The 20,646-nt window shown below is 46.6% G+C and overlaps 1 protein-coding gene across 1 annotated transcript in view; it reads left to right on the plus strand.

Moving 5' to 3' along the window:
• Window positions 1-20,646, plus strand: part of LOC120935800 (ALK tyrosine kinase receptor-like) — a 215,633-nt gene that overhangs the window by 181,233 nt on the left and 13,754 nt on the right. The window contains exon 2 of the mRNA XM_040347861.1: window positions 17,779-17,889. Coding sequence (XP_040203795.1) covers window positions 17,779-17,889 — 111 coding nt within the window. The remainder of the gene's footprint in view (window positions 1-17,778; window positions 17,890-20,646) is intronic.

Raw genomic sequence — 20,646 nt, forward strand, 5'->3', positions numbered from 1 at the left:
TGAGGCTGGATTTTTCAGTTTGCGCCCCCCCCCAAAATTTGGAGCACCAGCTGCCACTGTCCGATGCTAAGCAACGAATGTCCTCCCCGTGCGCCGGGTGAGAGATCCAAAGGATGGGAGAGGAACACTGATGAAAAACCCTCCAAAAACGTGCGAAAATTAAGAAAATGTACCAATTTCTAAATGTTCCTCGTTTCTTCCTCAGGAGGGAAGTTCTCCTTCCTCTGGAAACGTCTTTATAATAAGTGTAACGTGAATATATATATAAACTCTAATAACACGCCATGGCTGCGCACATCACTCTCCTTCTAAACAAATGAATAAATACATAACTAATGGGATCTAATCCCGGCCGGTGAAGGTGAATTATCTCTTTCGCAGACCTATCATGTACAGGAGACTTCCATTGCTTCCCCCGTCTGCCTCCTAATCCTTTTATTGTGAATCCAGTTTACTTGTCACTCCTTTTTGAAGTGCGATAATCCTCTTACCATACAAAGCCGGGTGTATCTGGGATGGCGGCGGGGACGCCGCTGCTTCTCTTCTTCAAACAGGCTGTGCCTGTATATGAATAGTAATAATACCCACCTTACACCATTGTCAGCCTTCCAAAATCCAAATGGAAGGGGGAGATAGAGCGGTGCTTGGAGAGGGGGGCGGGCCCCCGTGCATAGCACTGTGTGCTGCCCAAGCACCGCTCTATCTCCCACTTTCCCTCGGCACGGGTTAGTAGAAAGAACAACCTAGGGGCGGGGGGCGTGGCTGGGCGATGACGACAGGTCGCCGCTCCGCCCACCCGCTCGGGTCTATAATTATTTCTGGACCTGAAAATTGCATCGGCCCATGCGCAATAAAACATCGGCGAAGTCGCGCATGCGCGGCAAAGCCCCGCGAACAGCTTTTTTGTGACGTCGCCGCATCGGAAGTGACTTGGTCGAGACTTTTCATAAGTCCAGGATTTTTTTTTAGAACACCGGCATTGTTTGTGATCACATGGCTGCTGTTGGGTATGTTACGCCCGGGCACTGTGCCACGTGGCTTTGTTTATAAACAAAGCCATGTAATAATCGAATTAGCAAACACCCCATAGTAGCTTTGCTGCTACAGGGTGGCCACTGCGCAGAATCACATATATATAATGTATGGGCCGGATTCACAAAGAGTTACGCCGGCGTATCAGTAGATACGCCGACGTAACTCGGAATCTAAGCCCGTCGTAAGTTCACACCTAGGCGTTTTGTTGCCTGTAATGTGACGCCGCAGCAGCCCCGAGACGCTGGAGGGATGAAAACACATTGCCCTCTATGGAGATGGTTCACATCTCCACGCCGAACGCCGTACGCCTGCCGCCTGAAAAAAAGTCCCGGACCTTTTTTTTCAGGCGGCTTTCGGCGTTCGGCATAGGAGATGTGAACCATCTCCATAGAGGGGGTGAGGCTGCATTCACAATCGCGGGGTAGATTCAGGAACGAATTACACCGGCGTATCCATAGATACGCCGCGTAATTCAAAAGCTGCGCCGGCGTATCTATTTTCTGTATTCAGAAAGCTCGATACGCCAACTGTAGCCTAAGATACGACTGGCATAAGTCTCTTACGCCGTCGTATCTTGGGGTGCATTCTGATGCTGGCCGCTAGGTGGCGTTCCCGTAGTTGTCAGCGTAGAGTATGCAATTTGCATACTTACGCCGATTCACAAATGTACGCGCGCCCGGCGGTCGTTTTTTACGTCGTTTGCGTATGTCGGTTTCGTCGTAAGGTTGCTCCTGCTATTAGGAGGCGCAGCCAATGGTAAGTATGGACGTCGTTCCTGCGTCGCGATTTTCAAATTTTACGTCGTTTGCGTAAGTCGTTCGTGAATGGCGCTGGACGCCATTTACGTTCACGTCAAAGCCAATGACGTCATTTACCGCAATGCACGTCGGGAAAATTTAGGGATGGCGCATGCGCACGTTCGGCGCGGGAACGTGCCTAATTTAAATGATCCACGCCCCCTACGAGATCATTTGAATCACACGCGCTTACGCCGGTCCCTTTTACGCTTTTGTCGTCGCAAATCGCGGTACAAAACGCCGCAATTTGTTGCCGCAATTCGCGGGACAAAACGATTTTGTACGCCTAGGTGTGAATGCAGCCTTAGTGTATGCTCAAACTGAGATACACTTAAACCTAGCTAAGATACGACGGCCTGCTAGGTGGCGCTTCCGTTGATTTTGGCGTAGAATATGTAAATGACTAGATACGCCGATTTACGAACGTACGGTGGCCCGTCGCAGTAAAGATACGCCGTTTCCGTAAGAGATACGCCGCGTAAAGATAAAGCTGCCCCCTAGGTGGCGTAGCCAATGTTAAGTATGGCCGTCGTTCCCGCGTCGAAATTTGAAAATTTTACGTCGTTTGCGTAAGTCGTCCGCGAATAGGGCTGGACGTTATTTACGTTCACGTCGAAACCAATACGTCCTTGCGGTGTACTTTGGAGCAATGCACACTGGGATATGTACACGGACGGTGCATGCGCCGTTCGTAAAAAAACGTCAATCACGTCGGGTCACCAATAATTTACATAAAACACGCCCCCTCATCCTCATTTGAATTAGGCGCGCTTACGCCGGCCCCATTTACGATACGCCGCCGTAACTTAGGAGGCAAGTGCTTTGTGAATACAGCACTTGCCTCTCTGACTTACGGCGGCGTAGCCTAAATACGATACGCTACGCCGCCGTAAAAATGTGCGGATCTACGTGAATCCGGGCCTATATATGTATATATGTGATTCTGGTCTTCCAGGTTGGGGGTGCGAGCGGCAAAGCCCCGCGAACAGCTATTTCGTGACATAGCCGCACCAGAAGTGACGCGGTCGAGGAATTTCATGGGTCGAGATTTTTTTTTATTACACCGGAGCTGTAATTTTGTTGCACAATCAGATTGGAAAATATGGGCCAGATTCTCAAAGGCGTTACGACGGCGCAACACCATTAGCGCCGTCGTAACACCTCATCTGGCCCCGGGTATCTATGCAACTGATTCTCAGAATCAGTTGCGCATAGGTACCCATTAGATCTGACAAGCGTAAGGCTGTTACGCTGTCAGATCTTAAAAGTATTTTTTTTTTCCCGCCGCTAGGTGTCGCATCGTCGCTTTTCCCCGTCGTCTATGCAAATGAGGTAAGTACGGCGATTCCCGAACATACGCGAGGTCGACGCAGCGAATTAACGTCGTTTGCGTAGCGTACCCGAAGCGTAAGGTTGCCCCTGCTAATTAGCAGGCGCAACCAATGTTAACGATGGCCGTCGTTCCCGCGTCGAATTCAATAAAAATTACGTCGTTTGCGTAAGACGTCCGTGAATGGCGCTGGACGCCATTTACGTATACATCTAGGCAAATGACGTCGGGGCGACGTCATTTAGCGCAATGCACGTCGGGTAATTTACCCGACGGAGCATGCGCAGTACGCTCGGCGCGGGAGCGCGCTTAATTTAAATGGTGCCCGCCCCATTTGAATTGGGCGGGCTTGCGACGAGCAATCTAACGCTACACCGCCGCAAGTTTACAGGTAAGTGTTCTGAGAATCAGGATGTAAACCTGTAGACCTGCGGCGGTGTAACGTAGATCTCATATATTACGCTGCCCAGGAGCAGCGCGAATGTATGAGAATCTGGCCCTATATGTTTTCCCTCATTTCACATCATCATGTTCTATGGCGGCCAAATTTATGCAAAAAAAAAAAAAATGGCGGACCTTCCTATTGCATCATGGGAGCTGTAGTTCTTTGCGTTATAAATGCCATGCAGGGGGAGGGGTGGCCAGTCCTCGGTCCTGATTTATTTTTATTCTTTTTTGCTATTTCTCCACGTGTAATCGTTGGAACATTCTGAACCGCATAACCAGCCGAGTTGTTTACTTCTCGTGGTTTTCCTGGAAAATAAGTGAACGGCGGCAGGAGCCCCATTGAGATGTAAATCGCGTTTGATGAGGTTCAGCGATTCCTTGCTTTCTATATATTCAGAATTAATAAATTGCACTCGTGGAGGAGACAAAGAAATCGCCATTCCAGATAAACAACGAACAGCGCGGCAAATAAATGGTTGTCATCGTGCGTGCAATTACCGGAACAATATGTTATTAAATGCGGACATAAAAGCCTTTGCCGTGCGTAACCTCTGCGTCCAACGTTACAAACCTGTCATAGGGAAAGGAAGAATTCTGCTACTTTGTAATTCCAGAAATTGTAAAAAGGGCAAAAAGGTTACAGAGGAAAAAAAAATCACAAGATGTAGAAAATAACGTATAAAACACTCCAGAGAAATGATTCACTAAACTGCGGTGTGATGTGTCCATAGGGGGGCGCTAGCTTGATGCTGTTTTCAACTGCTTGCCGACCAGCCAACGTCTATTATACTGCGGCGGGTTGGTACGGCTGTGCGAATTGCCCTAGGTGTAAGTCAGCCGCTTTAAGAGCTATAGGGGGTGTGCACCCGCGGTGCGGCGCTGGAGCCGATGCGCGTGGCCGGCGCTGGAGCCGATAAGCGTGGCCGGCGATCGCTCCTCAGAGAGCCAGAATGGGGATCTCTCAATGCAAAACAAGCAGGGCCGATCCTAGGGTCACAGACACCTGGGTGCAGAAATATTTATGGCGCCCCCACATGGGCGTGGTCATCTTTACTAACTCCTCCCCTTTACACATGTTTCTATGGCTACGACTCAAACACAGAGATGCTCCCCCTAAGAAGTCTTCATTAGTGTCCCCCATCAGAGCCCCCCCCAGCAGGTGTCCCCCATCAGTGCCCCCCAGCAGTTGCCCCCAATCAGAGCCCCCCCACAGCAGGTGTCCCCCATCAGAGCCCCCCCACAGGAGGTGTCCCCATCAGAGCCCCCCACATCAGGTGTCCCCATAGATCAATACCTGTCCAATAGATCCCTGTAGCTCGGGCGCGCTGGGAGCAGAAGCACATTACAGGGGGCGGGGGAAAAGCGTGGCACCTTTGGTTACTTGGAGGGTGGCACTCAGAGAGCATTTCTGGGAGTGCACGGGATGATTGGCAGCAGCTCCGGCCAACCCAGAAGCCTCTCATCACACCGCCTATGGGAGAAGAGCTGACACACGCAGAGGGGGCGGGGCAGACAGGAGACTGATCCATGCACACCGGACAGAATTAATTAGTGGAGCCTAGTGCGGGAACGTGTTCTAGTACTAGGCTCCACTGTGGTACCCAGCCCGGATTCCGGGGACAGCGGGAGGTATGCGCTCTTGTCAGTTGCCAGCGGAGAGAACAAGCGGGATGGGGAACCGCAGCACCCGCTACATGCGCTCCCCCTCTGGACACAGACAAGGAGGAGGGAGGGGAGTACTTTAGAGCTTCAGCGCCCCCACCGCTGCGGCGCCTGGGTGCGGAGCACCCTGCCTAGGATCAGCCTTGCAAACAAGCCTGTACTGTCAGGGAAGTAGAGATCTGCTGTTCCTAGTGATCAGGAACGTGATCTCTCCTCCTCCTCCAGTCTGTCCCCTCCCCCCAGAGTTAGAAATACCTTCCAGGGAACACTTAGGATGACAACATGCTTCGGATTGCCTAGGGCAGTACCACATGTTGCAGGTCTGTCCCGGGTCCCAGGCATCTTCATTCTGGACAATACAGTGTCCCGGAATGAAACTGGGACAGCCACCCTGCACACAGTGCATTCTGCGCCCTGATCGGTCAAAGCTTTGCCCAATCAGGGCGCAGTAAAAGCTGGTTGTTAGGGAGCGGGGCCGGGAAGCTGGCCGCGGCGTCCTTAACAACCACTGAGTCATCAGCTGCCAATGGGCTTCCCCACTGACAGCTTAATAACTATAATAATAAAACAATTGCAAGTAAAAAAAAGACAGCGTGGGCCCCCCCCCCCAAAAATTTATGCCAGACCCTTATCCGAGCAGGCAGTCCGGCAGGTCAGGAAAGGGGGGGGAAGCGAGCCCCCCCTCCTGAACCATACCAGGTCACATGCCCTCAACGTGACAGGTTTTTTTTTTGGACTGGGGGTAGGGTCCCCACGCCAATTTTTTTTTTAGGCAGGTGCAGGCATTTGCAACCGAGAGTCAATTTATCCTCTTAACCCCCGGACCATTTTGTTGCTAAACAACCAGGGACACTTTTTCGATTCGGTGCTGCGTCGCTTTAACTGACAATTGCGCGGTCGTGCGACGTGGCTCCCAAACAAAATTGGCGTCCTTTTTTTCCCACAAATAGAGCTTTCTTTTGGTGGTATTTGATCACCTCTGCGGATTTTATTTTTTGTGCTATTATAAAAAAATAGAGCGACAATTTTGAAAAAAAACTATTAGCCAGATTCAGAGAGACTTACGATGGCGTATCATTAGATACGCCGTCGTAAGTCCGAATGAGCGCCGTCGTATCTTTGCGCGCATTCTTAAACTGAGATACGCCTCACTGTTGCCAAGATACGACCGACGTAAGTCTCCTACGCCGTCGTATCTTGGCTGCATACGCTTACGCTGGCCGCTAGGGGCGTGTACGTGGAATTACGCGTCAAATATGTAAATGAGCAAGATACGCCGATTCACGAACGTACGTACGTCCGTCGCAGTAAGCTACGCCGTTTACGTAAGACATATGCCGGCGTAAAGATAAAACACCTCTATAGGTGGCGCAGCCCATGCAAGGTATGGACGACGGAACAGCCGTTGTATTTTACGTCGTTTGCGTAAGCGTACGTGAATGGGGCTGGGCGTAGGTTACGTTCACGTCGAAAGCATTGAGCCAACGTCGTTTAGTAGGGAGTATTTGCAACATGATTCTGAGCATGCGCGTGCATGCGTCGTACGAACGGGCCTCATTTACATGGGGTCACGGTTAATTTAAATGTAGCCCGCCCACTACATGCCTACTTTGAATTAGGCGGGGTTACACGGCCCATTTGCGCTACACCGACATAACTTACGGAGCAAGTGCTTTGTGAATACTGGCCTTGCCTCACTATGTTACATCGGCGTAGTGCAAATTGGCCTGCCAAAAGATACGCCGCTCTACGTGAATCTAGGCCTATATTTTTTACTTTTTGCTATAATAAATATCCCCCATAAAAAATATATAAAAAAAAAAAATTTCCCTCAGTTTGGGCCGATACGTATTCTTCTACATATTTTTGGTAAAAAAATCGCAATAAGCGTTTATTGATTGGTTTGCGCAAAAGTTATAGCGTCTTCAAAATAGGAGATAGTTTTATAGCATTTTTATTAATATTTTTTTTACTAGTTATGGCGGCGATCAGAGATTTTTATTGTGACTGCGACATTACGGCGGACACATCGGACACATATTTTTGGGGCCATTGTCATTTATACAGCGATCAGTGCTATGAAAATGCACTGCTTACTGTGTAAATTACACTGGCAGGGAAGGGGTTAACAACTAGGTGGCGCTGTAGGGGATAAGTGTTCCCTAGGGAGTGATTCTTACTGTTGGGAGGGCATGGCTTGCTGTGACACATCACTGATCGTAGTTCCCGATGACAGGGAACACGATCAGTGACAGTATCACTAGGCAGAACTGGGAGATGCTGTGTTTACACTAGCATCTCCCCGGGTATGCCCAGACGGGCTCACGGAGATCGCGGCGGGCGCACATCCACAACAACCGCTTCTTAAAGGGGACAAATATATACGTCCTTCTGCCTGCCCGTGCCATTCTGCAGACGTATATATATGCGTGCACCAGGCGGCAGGCGGTGAAATGTTATTTGACTTTTTATTTATTTTTAGAAGTGTAATTTTTGCTGCAGCAGGTTCCATACATGCTACAGATGCACCACTTTACAGGCAGATGAAGGGGACCCCCCCATGATGTACAAAGTACGCCGCTGTCACTAAGTGATTTAGTTAAAGCAGGTGCACATTGTATACCACCTGTCTACACCGGTGACCACTGTTTTTCCAAAAATTGGCAAAAAAAGGCATAAAGGGGTGGGGTGTCCCTATATGACAGTTTGGAAATGTGGTCACCCTAGGGGGGGGGGGGGGCGAGACTTCTCCCTCCACCTGTAAACATGATCCTGTTGTGAATCTGCCGCCGGGACGACGTTTATTGGAAGCAGACGTACAAAAAAAACAGGTACCGTATTTATCGGCATATAACGCGCACCCCAATTTTAAGAGGGAATTTTCTGGCAAAAACAAATTTTTTAAACAAACAGCTTTGAAGCAATATAAGTGTCTCACTCACATACCTCGGAGGGGAAGGAGGGGGACGAGCGCCCGCCGGAATCACGCCGTCATCGCCTGTCTACTTACACACATACCTCGGAGGGGAAGGAGGGGGACGAGCGCCCGCCGGAATCACGTCGTCATCGCCTTTCTCCTCGGCTCTCACACACATACCTCACATACCTCAGAGGGGGACGAGCGCCCGCCGGAAAAATCACAGAGCCGTCATCTCCTCTCCACTCGGCCCTCACTCGGCTGTCGCGTCACACGCACAGTCCCGCCTCCGCCATCGGCATTGGACCATCTCCTGTGACAGACAGAACACTGGTCCAATGCTGGTGGCGGAGGCGGGACTGTGCGCGTGTGACGTGACAGCTGAGAGGAGATGACGACTCGGTGATTTCCGGCGGGCGCTCGTCACCCTCCTTCCCCTCCGAGGTATGCTATCGGCGTATAACGCGCACCTACGATTTTCCCCTGATTTTATGTGCGCGATATACGCAGATAAATACGGTATTTAACGTCAAAGTAATGAAGTAAAAGTGGTTAAATAAATATATATAATGTTTGAGGGTTCAAAGTAGCAAAAAAAAAATGATACTGTGGGCCGGATTCAGATACAATGGCGTATCTGTCCGGCCCGCGCAACGTATCTCCGATACGTTACGCCGCTCTAACTTTGGGCGCGAGTTCTTTATTCAGAAAGAACTTGCGCCCTTAGTTACGGCGGCGTAAGGTATGTGTTGCGGCGTAAGGCAGCGTAATTCAAATGTGGAAGGGGGGGCGTGTTTTATGTTAATGTGTGATGACCTGACGTGATTGACGTTTTTTACGAACGGCGCATGCGCCGTCTGTGTACATATCCCAGTGTGCATTGCTCTAAATGACGTCGCAAGGACGTCATTGGTTTCGACGTGAACGTAAATTACGTCCAGCCGTATTCGCGAACGACTTACGCAAACGACGTAAAATTTCAAAACTCGGCACGGGAACGACGGCCATACTTAACATTAGCTACCCCTCATATGGCAGGGGTAACTATACGCCGGAAAAAGCCTAACGCAAACGACGTAAAAAAAAAGCGCCGGGCGGTCGTTCGTTTCTGAATTGGCGTAAATCCTCATTTGCATATTCCTTGTGTAAAAATACGGAAGCGCCACCTAGCGGCCAGCCTGGAATTGCAGCCTAAAATCCGACGGTGTAAAACACTTACACCTGGCGGATCTTGGGGATATCTATGTGTAACTGATTCTCTGAATCAGGTGCATAGATACGACCGTTGGAACTCAGAGATACGGCGGCGTATCAGGAGATACGCCGTCGTATCTCTTTCTGAATTCGGATCTTTGTGTAGGAGAAAAATTTCAGAATTTCCTCGGTAGGCAGGTGGTTAAATAACCAATGGGAAAGAAGATACGAGTTGATAAGTTTGCAGTAATTTCAAATAAGATTTTTTTTTTATTGCTACTTTCGTGTTTCTATAAAAGTATCCAACAAGATTCATCCTAGCAAAGATGCCCCTTTGTGCCCCAGCGGCGGTCATCGGACGCCCTCCCTTAGAGCTGATCCTCGGAGGGCGCACACCGCCAACAATGCTAATGGATTCACACTTCCAGCTGCCAACCGCTCCGATAACAACAGCCGGCAGAAAGCTTCCCGAAGATGCCGCATCTCCCATATTTCACCGTCTCCGTCTCTTCACACCTCAGACACCTCAGCCAAGAGCCCATAAATGATCCGGTCCCGCCAGCCCGCGGCACCCTCGCCTATTTTTAGACTCCCCGGGCAGTTTATGAAAAGTAATAAAGTGTAAATAATTGGAGCAGAAGGTAATGCCGTTGTCGGAAAATGGGATTATTAGTTTTGGACAATCAACTAATGAGCTGTAAAAATGATTGGTGGGCTCTGGGAGGGGGGAGGGGGGAGGAGAAAATCCAAATGTCTCTCAATATGCCGGGACATCGATATTAATGGTCGGAGGGTGGAGGGGATCACGGAGGGCGTCCTGCAAATGGAGAGAGCGGCTTCTCCCTGGAATGAGGCTCGGCTCCAATGAACAACAGACCCTCGTTATGTGAATGGATGAGTGTAGTACTACATGCAGGGCAGCCATCAGACATTTTGGGGCCCCTTACAGAGCTTCAGGCCAGCCCCCCCCCCCCCCCCCCGGGCCTGACCACCAACATTCCCACTTTTATTTCAACACTCCTGCAACTTACCGTATATCCTCGAGTATAAGCCGACCCGAATATAAGCCGAGGCACCTCATTTTACCACAAAAAACTGGGAAAACGTATTGGCCCGGATTCAGAAAGGAGATACGACGGCGTATCTCCGGATGCGTTGTCGTATCTATGCGCGTGATTCATAGAATCAGTTACGCATAGATTTCCCTAAGATCCGAGAGGCGTAAGTGTCTTACACCGTCATATCTTAGGCTGCATATTTACGCTGGCCGCTAGGTGGCGCTTCCATATATTTACGCAAGGAATATGCTAATTAGGTAGATACGCCGATTCAGAAACGTACGTCCGCCCGGCGCATTTTTTTACGTCGTTTACGTTCAGCTTTTTTCGGCGTAAAGTTACCCCTGCTACATGAGGGGTATCCTATGTTAAGTATGGACGTCGTTCCCGCGTCAAATTTTGAAAATTTTACGTCGTTTGCGTAAGTCGTTCGCGAATAGGGCCGTACGTAAGTTACGTTCACGACGAAAGCATTGACGATTTGCGGCGTACTTTTCGAGCATGCGCACTGGGATTCTTTCACGAACGGCGCATGCGGCGTTCGAAAAAAAGTCAAATACGTGGGGTCACACTAAATTTAAATAAAACACGCCCACATCATCCACATTTGAATTAGGCGGGCTTACGCCGGACAACATACGTTACGCCGCCGTAACTTAGGGCGTAAGTTCTTTCAGAATACGGAACTTGCGCCCTAATTTACGGCGGCGTAACGTATCTGAGATAAGTTACGCCCGCCGCAAAGATACATTAATGTATCTGAATCCGGGCCATTGACTTGAGTATAAGCCTAGTGTGTCCATCTGCATGCCTCACTGTGCCCCACTGTGCCCATGTGCATGCCTCACTGTGTCCATGCCTCACTGTGCCTATGCCTCACTGTGCCTATGCCTCACTGCATCCATGCCTCACTGTGCCCATGCCTCACTGTGTCCATGCCTCATTGTGCCCATGCCATACTGTGCCCATGCCGCACTGTGTCCATGCCGCACTGTGTCCATGCCTCACTGTGTCCATGCCTCACTGTGTCCATGCCTCACTGTATCCATGCCTCTTTGTGCCCATGCCTCACTGTGCCCATGACTAGACTGACGTTTAACATGGGAGTCTATGTAAGGGGTGCCCGGCTTTGAAAAACCGGTGCTCCCCGGCCGTAGGTCCCCCAGACAACAAACTTTGCACACCTGTAGAGAAAAAAAGGGGGTGCCTTTTGTGCTAATTTCCGGGTCCAGGGGACCTGCGACCTACGACCTAGGGATGCCTGGGTCCCCTAGGTGTGTATGGGCTGCCCCCCCCCCCCCCCCCCCCCCCTGATGGCAGCCTTGACTACATGGGCAATAAAATGGGACATTTATTAAGAAAGGAAATTCTAAAAAGTATCTGATGACCAACTTCCAAATTCTGGATCTGCTTCTTACAGCAATATGTATATCGACACTGGCTGTGCCGAGAGAACGGCTCTTTGCCGAAATGCGTCAGCTGTACTTGTTTATTGTCACTCCGATGTAACCAATAAAGTACTCTTTAAATGATTACAGTGTTACCTGCTCTCTTTACATTTGTGTGCTGAGAGAGAACAGCCTGCCTGTACTCCAAAGATCAGACTTGTGTGCTGACACTCCCCTCTGCCCGGCCATTCACTGGGAAGATCAGTGTCCTGCTGTTTCCTCACCCCCCACCTCTCTAAGCTCCTTATGTAGCTCAGAGATTACATGATCACAATGAACAAAAAATACACATAAATGTTTTGCTTTTAATTTGTATTTTAAACGGAATGGATTAGTTAGGGTTTACATATACTTTAAGGATAGACTGTAATATATTGGGGGGGGGGCATGGATGAGTTATAAATCATATCATGCTGATTACAAAAAGAGTCGGCTTCGTATGTACACTTCCGTAATACACTAAAGCCTTCATCAATGGGGGGACCACATCGAGCGTCATCACCCACCCCCCTCCCCCATACAGAAAACATTTACTATTAAATTACAGGTTCTCTTTAAGTGGATTACACTTATACTCTTGCCCCCCTATGGTGACCCCCATCGCCCCTGCAGTGTCACCAATTTTAAAGGCGAAGAACTGAGATCTCGGCGGCGAGTGCTGAACTATACATTTCATGTTATCAGATTGAAGAGCACTCCATTATCCATTCATTGGGATTGATCGGCGGGGCTCTGCGGGGAATACAGAACATTCCACAACACCGGAGAAAGGTCAGCTAATATGTATCTGATCCAACGCCAAGATGGCTCCGCCGTCACCTTCGCAGCACTTCGTATATAAGATCACCGCGGGAAAAAATAAAGATCCATCGATGAAACCATAAAAGTGTTTTATGTTTGTTAACCCCGGAATGTGTCCGTTCTTCTATTATATATGGATGGGAATCAAAGAGAGAAGATGTGGGTTATTTATTGTAGATACAGTATATCTAAGAGAGAGAGAGAGAGAAAGAGAGAGAAAGAGAGAGAAGGAGAGAGAGAGAAAGAGAAAGAAGGAAATGAAAATAAAGACTAAGAAAAAGAGAGAGAGAGATACAGAGAGAAAGAAAGAGACAAAGAGGGGGAGAGAGAGAGAAAAGAAGGAAAGAAAGAGAAAGAGGGAGATACATTGAGAAATAAAGAGGGAGAGGGAGAAAGAAGGAAAGAAAAAGAGAGGGAGAGAAAAAAGAAAGAAGGAAAAAAAGAAATAAGAACAGAGAGAGAGAGAGAGAGAGAGAGAGAGAGAGAGAGAGAGAGAGAGAGAGAGAGAGAGAGAGAGAGAGAGTGAAAGATAGGGAGAGAAATAATGAAAAAATAAAGAGGTGGGATAGAGAAATAAAGAAAGAGAAAGAGGGAAAAAGAGAGACAGATACAGAGAGAAATAAAGAGAGAGAGAGAGAGGGAGAAAGAAGGAGAGAGAAAGAAAGTAAGAAAGAGAGAGAGAGAGATACAGAGATAAATAAAGAGAGAGAGGGAGAAAGAAGGAGAGAGAAAGAAAGTAAGAAAGAGAGAGAGATACAGAGAGAAAGAAAGAGACAAAGAGGGGGAAAGAGAGAAAAGAAGCAAATAAAGAGAAAGAGGGAGATACATCGAGAAAGAAAGAGGGAGAGGGAGAAAGAAGGAAAGAAAGAAAAAGAGAGGGAGAGAAAAAAGAAAGAAGAAAAAAAGAAAGAAGAACATGAGAGGGAGAGAGAGAGAGAGAGAGAGAGAGAGAGAGAGAGAGAGAGAAAGAGAGGGAGAGAAAGAAAGAAAAAATAAAGAGGAGGGAGAGAGAAATAAAGAAAGAAAGAGAAAGATGCAAAAAGAGAGAGAGGGAGAAAGAAGGATAGAGAAAGAAAGAGTAAGAAAGAGAGAGAGATACAGAGAGAGAGAAAGAGACAAAGAGGGAGAAAGAAAGAAGAAGGAAACAATGAAAGAAAGAGGAAGGAAGAAAGAGGGAGAAAGAAGGGCATACAAATAAAGAAAGAGAGCGGGAGAAAAAAGAAGGAAAGGAAGAAACAAAGAAAGAGGGAGAAAGAGAGAAAATAAAGAAAGAAAGAGAGAGAAGGAGAAAGAGAGAGAGAGAGACAGAGAGAAAGAGAACAACAGAGAGAGAGAGAGATAGAGAGAGAGAGAGAGAGAGAGAGAGAGAGAGAGAGAGAGAGATACAGAGTGAAAGACAGAGACAGAGAAAAATAGAAAGAAGGGGGAGAAAGAGAGAGAGAAAAATAAAGAAATATGGGGAAAAAGAGAGAGATACGTAGAGAAAGAAAGAGAGAGAGAGAGGGAGAAAGGAAAGAAAGAGTAAGAGAGAAAGAAAGAGAGAGGAAAAATTAGTTAAGAGGAAGAAAGAAAGAGAAAAACAGAGGGAGGAAGAGAGAGAGCGAGGGAGACAGAAGGACAGAAAAAGAAAGAGAGAGGAAGAGAAAAAAAGGAAAGGAAGAATCAACGAAAGAGAGAGAGAGAAAAGAAGGAAAGAAGAAGAAAGGAAACGAGAGGGAGAGAAAAAAAAAAGAAGGAAAGAAAGAATGAACAACAGAGAGGGAGAGAGAGAGAGAGAGAGAGAGAATGAAAGAGAGAGAAAGGAAAAACAAAGAAGGAGGGAGAGTGAAAGAGAGAAAGAAATAAAGAAAGAGAATGAGGGAAAATGAGAGAGATACAGAGAGAAAGAAAGAGGGAAAAAGAGAGAGAGGGAGAAAAGAAGGAAAGAGGAAAACAGAAAGAAATTAAAAAAAGAAAGAAAGGGGGAGGAAGAGACAGAGAGAGTGAAAGAAGGACAGAAAAAGAGAAAGGGAGATAAAAGGGAAAGAAGGAAAGGAAGAAACAAAGAAAGAGGGAGAGAGAGAAGAAAAGGAAAGAAAAGGGAAGAAAGAGAGATACAGAGTGAAAGAACGAGAGATACAGAGAGAAAGAGAGAGAGGGAGAAAGGAATTGTCTACTAACCGTTGTTCTGGATCAGATCCTGACAGTGACAATGATGGACCTTACTTTACAATGAGGGGAAGTTTACTAAAACATGAGCAGCCAGAATCTGGAACAGCTGTGCATAGTAACCAATCAGCTTCTAGCTTTCATTTTCACAGCTTAACTGAACAAGCTGCAGGTAGAAGCTGATTGGTTGCCATGCACAGCTGCTCCAGGTTGGTAAATGCACCCCCACTGTGTTTTCATACTTCACAAGGCCGATACACTTTGGTTCTGCTTCCTATGTCATCAGATTGTCTGTAATTGTAAAATGACCCCACCCCCCTCTATTTTGTATTAGTGACAGGTCCTCTTTGAAGATCCACTGCTACCTTGCCCACCCAATGACCACTATACTTACCTCTACCAGGGCCGTCTTTACCGCAGGGCAAATGGGGCAGGTGCCCTGGGCCCTGTCACTGTTGGGGGCCCAAAGCAACCCCCTTTAAAAAAAATAAAAAAAAAAAAATTTTTTTTTTTTTTTTTTTTTTAGGGGCCCGGAGGACCCCAGGGGCCCGGAGGACCCCAGGGCCCCAGATGGCAACCCCCCCTTTTTTTTATTTATTTTTAAATAAAAAAAAAATTATATATTTTTATTAAAGGGACAATTTTTTAATATATTTTTATTTTATTTTTTATTAAAGGGCCAATTTTTTTTAGAGGTCTGGGGGTCCCCAGGGGCCCATAGTTAGTTCCCCAGGGCCCCGGATGACAACCCCCCTTTTTTTATAAAAAAAATCTGTTTATTTATATATATATATATATATATATATATATATATATATATATATATATATATATATATATATATATATATATATATATATATATATATATATATAAAAATGTTTATTATTATTATTATAGGACCCAGAGGTCCCCGGATGGCAACCCCCCTTTTTTTTTATAAAAAACATTTTTTTTATATATTTTATTTCTTTTTATATATATATATATATATATATATATATATATATATATATATATATATATATATATATATATATATTATATATATATTATATATATATATATATATATATATATATATATATATATATATATATATATATATATATTTTTTTTTTTTATTAAAGGGCTCAGAGGTCCCCATGTGGCAAACACCCTTTATCTTTTTTTATAAATGTTTATTTTTTTATTTTTGTTTATATATTTTTTTTATTTATTTTTTATTTAAGGGCCCATAGGTCCCCAGGGCCCTGGATGGCAACCCCCCCTTTTTTTTTTTATAAATGTTTCTTTATATATATTTTTTATTAAAGGGCCCAGAGGTCCCGGATGGCAACCCCCTTTTTTTTGTAATTTATTTTTATTAAAAAAAAAATATTAAAGGGCCCAGAGGTCCCCAGGGCCCCAGATGGCAACCCCCTTTTTAAAATATATTTTTTATATATATTTTTTATTTCTTTTTTTCTTTTTATTAAAGGGCCCAGAGGTCCCCAGGGCCCCGGATGGCTACACCCCTTTTTTATATATATTTTTCTTTATTTCTTTCTTTATTTCTTTTTTTGTAAAGGGCCCCCCGCTTCTAAATTTGCGGCAGCCCCCCCCCCTGCTTCTCAATTTCAGGCGGCAGCACCCCCCATCCCGGTTCTCTGCTCCAGGGGGCCCATGCCTGAAGCTGTGTAAGTGGCCCTATAATTCCTGATGGCGGCCCTGCCTCCCGTTAAGCCCCTGTGCTGCCCACAAATCAGGCTGAAAATCATCAGCGGCACGCAGCCAGTGACAGTACTGCTTCCCTTCCCAGTGTTTTAAAATGTACAGCACCCCTGACTTCCCTTTAGACGTGCACTTCTCCCTTCCTGCCACTGGGTGCTGCTTGCATATAAAAGTGAATTAGAATGTGATTTTATAACATCCCCAGTTTGCTCTTCCTGAGGCTGACTTCTTCATGTCCTGCTCCTCAAGGTATGTCACTGTTTGCTAATCTATATTGTAAATTGAAGTTTTCTGTAGAGTGTGCCCAAAGTCTTTATATTTGATGATTCACTGCAGGTCTGGTCAGTGTTTTAAAAAGTTCCTCTATTTTACACATGGCATGGCATGGGGGTCACAGCACCGTCTGTCCATTCTGCTTTAGCGCCATGGGACCCCATGCCATGCCATGTGTAAAATAGAGGAACTCCTTAAATCACAGACCAGACCTGCAGTCCAGGCTGAGTAAAGCCTCAGAGTACATGACATTACTGTCTGTATTTAACTGCTTGATGGGCTTATTTTGGGCCTGGCTGGTTCACATGTATGTGTTTTGGCGGCCCACATTTGCGCAGGCACAGCAGCCCATTCATTTGAATGGGCCGCCATGCCTGCGTTTCCTGCAAAGAAAAGCGCATGCCTCATGTAATAGGCTGCGCACACGGCACGCCTATGCCCATCAAGCACTGAAATACAGCACTGTCTGTCCATTCTGCTGTCTGCTGTGACTTATCTGCAGTTCCCGCACTGTCAAACTTGCTGCATTTTTAGATGTTTAGGCCACGCTTTTAAAAACACAGTGCGTTTGTGTGTGCAAGAACTGCAGGTAAGTAGCATGGTGCAAAAGCAGAATGGATTTCAAGGCAACTGTATTTTTAAAATGCTGAATGCACCTTTTTTCTGCAGGAAACAAAGGCATGGCAGCCTATTCAAATCAATGGGCTGCTGTACCTGCACAAATGAGGACCGCCAAAACATACATGTGAACCAGCCAGGCCCAAAATAAGCTGGAGGGGGGCCCAAAAAAAATGTTTGCCCTGGGCCCAAACCATATTAAAGACGGCCCTGACCTCTACAGCTTGGTTCCCTGCCCCCCCTGACATTCCGAGTGTTAGCCGGTGTATGTGGAGAAGTTTGATTTTTATTGAACATTTATTGGGCCGTTTATTGATCGGTATTGTTCTCCTTTCAGGTTTCCATTATGTGAAGAGCTCGTCCAGCAATCCTCTGAACTTCTACACCTGGAATATATCGTGGATTATGAGGGAAGTGTTTTCATACACCGGCCCCAGACCCAAACATGGTGAGTGTTCCCGGAATCTCTGTCCTGGTACCCCTGGTGGTCAGTGGTGATTGGCTGCGTTGTGTTTCAGGTTCCTTTGTGGTCCTCCTCCATGGTGGACACGTGTCGGAGACTTTCCACCGTTGGGTAAATGTTGGATTTCTCCCACATGAGCTCCTGTTATGTTATTATTACTAAGATTTCCTTCTGAGAGGGAGGTCAACAGAAAGAAGGTTTACAAGAGCGCCAATATTCAGTTCTGCATTCTTTAGAGGTCGTTATTGGTGCCCCAGGTGTCCTAAATATTTATCTGACCCTCCAAAATGGTCAACTGGCAGCACCCCACCTCACTGTTGGTTGGTCGGGTTACAGCCACCCCCCCCCCCCGCGCACGCTCGGGCGGTCGGTCAGTGGGCCGGTTGGTTATCCAGCCCCGCATTTACCCCATCTAGGTCACGGGTGGGCAGCGCTCCTACAGGCGGCGGGCATCGGCTTCCATTGCGTCTACCTCCCTACTCTTCCTAGGCGTCTAACAGAAGCGAACGTAGATGTGAACGGTATTCAAACCACACATGTGAGGTATCGCTGCGAGATCAAGAGCAACAATTCTAGGCCTAGACCTCCTCTGTAACTCTAAACATGCAACCTGTAGAATTTTTTTAACATTGCCTATGGAGATTTTTAAGGGTAAAAGTTTGACGCCATTCAACGAACGGGCGCAATTTTGAAACGTGACATGTTGGGTATCAATTTACTCGGCGTAACATTATCTTTCACAATATAAAAATAGGCACTTCCGCACAGCCAACCAGCTGCCGTTATTCAGGTGGCCGGCGCTCAATTTCCGGCCATCTCTGAATAGACCGGCGGCAGCCGGCAACAATAACATACATTCATGCAATGCACGAATGTATGTTATTAGACTCAGACTCCAGCGCCCTCTATGGACGAACCGCCACTGGTGTTCAATAAAGTGAGTTCCAGTTTGCACCTAAGCTAGTGTCGTCTAGTATCTTGGGTGCAACATTCAGCTATAATACCCGGTTCCTGACTCCGGACTGGAGGAAGCTTTATCTTGACGGAGGCACCCAAGCTGGATGCTGGACGGGTTCCTTCACCGTCCAAGTAAAATAAGAAGAAGGCGGAGGCTCTACTTTAATTCCTGCCCTGGAATGCAGCCAAAAGGACAAGGATATTCCAATAGAATGAAGTAAAAAAGACGGCACGGGAAAGGTGATGAGAAAAAGATGAAATCGGGTTTTATGGGGAATGTAGTTTTATTTTTAAGACTTTTGGCAACGAGGACTTAGAAGGCTGAAAACACTGTGAGTGCGATGCCAAGGGCTATAAATGAAGGAACTCCAGAGGGGGGGTGGAGAGCAGATGATCTCATTCATTGCTGGTTCCTCCAGTCTGTGGGGGTCACCTGAACCTGAGGACCCCCCCCTTTACCTGCCCTGCTCCTAGAAAGGCCACTCTAGTGATGGAGGTGGAAATCCTTGATTCACAGACCACAAAGTAAAGCAATAGGACCCACACCTAGTGCATCTTTATTTCCTATGATTGTCAGCCCCCCCCCCCCTTAGTGTTTTTTACCTTGAACCACTTAAGCCCCGGACCATTATGCAGGTTAAGGACCTTGCCCCTTTTTGCGATTCGGCACTGCGTCGCTTAAACAGACAGTTGCGCGGTCGTGCGACGTGGCTCCCAAACAAAATTGGCGTCCTTTTTTTCCCCACAAATAGAGCTTTCTTTTGGTGGTATTTGATCACCTCTGCGGTTTTTATTTTTTGCGCTATAAACAAAAATAGAGCGACAATTTTGAAAAAAAATGCAATATTTTTTACTTTTTGCTATAATACATATGCCCCAAAAATATATAAAAAAAACATTTTTTTTCCCTCAGTTTAGGCCGATACGTATTCTTCTACATATTTTTGGTAAAAAAAATCGCAATAAGCGTTTATCGGTTGGTTTGCGCAAAATGTATAGCGTCTACAAAATAGGGGATAGTTATATTGCATTTTTATTATTTTTTATTTTTTTTTACTACTAATGGCGGCGATCAGCGATTTTTTTTTCGTGACTGGGACATTATGGCGGACACATCGGACAATTTTGACACATTTTTGGGACCATTGTCATTTTCACAGCAAAAAAATGCATTTAAAATGCATTGGGCTAGATTCAGCAACGATTTGCGCCGGCGTATCCATAGATACGCCGCGTAAATTCAAAGCTGCGCCGGCGTATCTTCTTTCTGTATTCAGAAAGCAGGATACGCCGACATTAGCCTAAGATACAACTGGCATAAGTCTCTTACGCCGTCGTATCTTAGGGTGCATTCTCATGCTGGCCGCTAGGTGGGCGCTTCCGTTGTTTTCGGCGTAGAGTATGCAAATTACCTAGTTACGCCGATTCACAAACGTACGTGCGCCTGGCGGGAGTTTTTTATGTTGTTTGCGTAAGGCTTTTTCGGCGTAACATTGCTCCTGCTATTAGGTGGCGCAGCCAATGTTAAGTATGGACGTCATTCCCGCTTCGAAATTTGAATTTTTTGCGTCGTTTGCGTAAGTCGTTCGCGAATAGGGCTGGACGTAATTTACATTCATGTCGAAGCCAATGACGTCCTTGCGACGTCATTTGGAGCAAAGTACACTGGGATATGTACACGGACGGTGCATGCGCCATTCGTAAAACATGTCAATCACGTCAGGTCATCACATATTAGCATAAAACACGCCCCCCTTCCAAATTTGAATTACGCTGGCTTACGCC

This window comes from Rana temporaria, chromosome 4, assembly GCF_905171775.1.
Source record: "Rana temporaria chromosome 4, aRanTem1.1, whole genome shotgun sequence".
Lineage (NCBI taxonomy): Eukaryota > Metazoa > Chordata > Amphibia > Anura > Ranidae > Rana > Rana temporaria.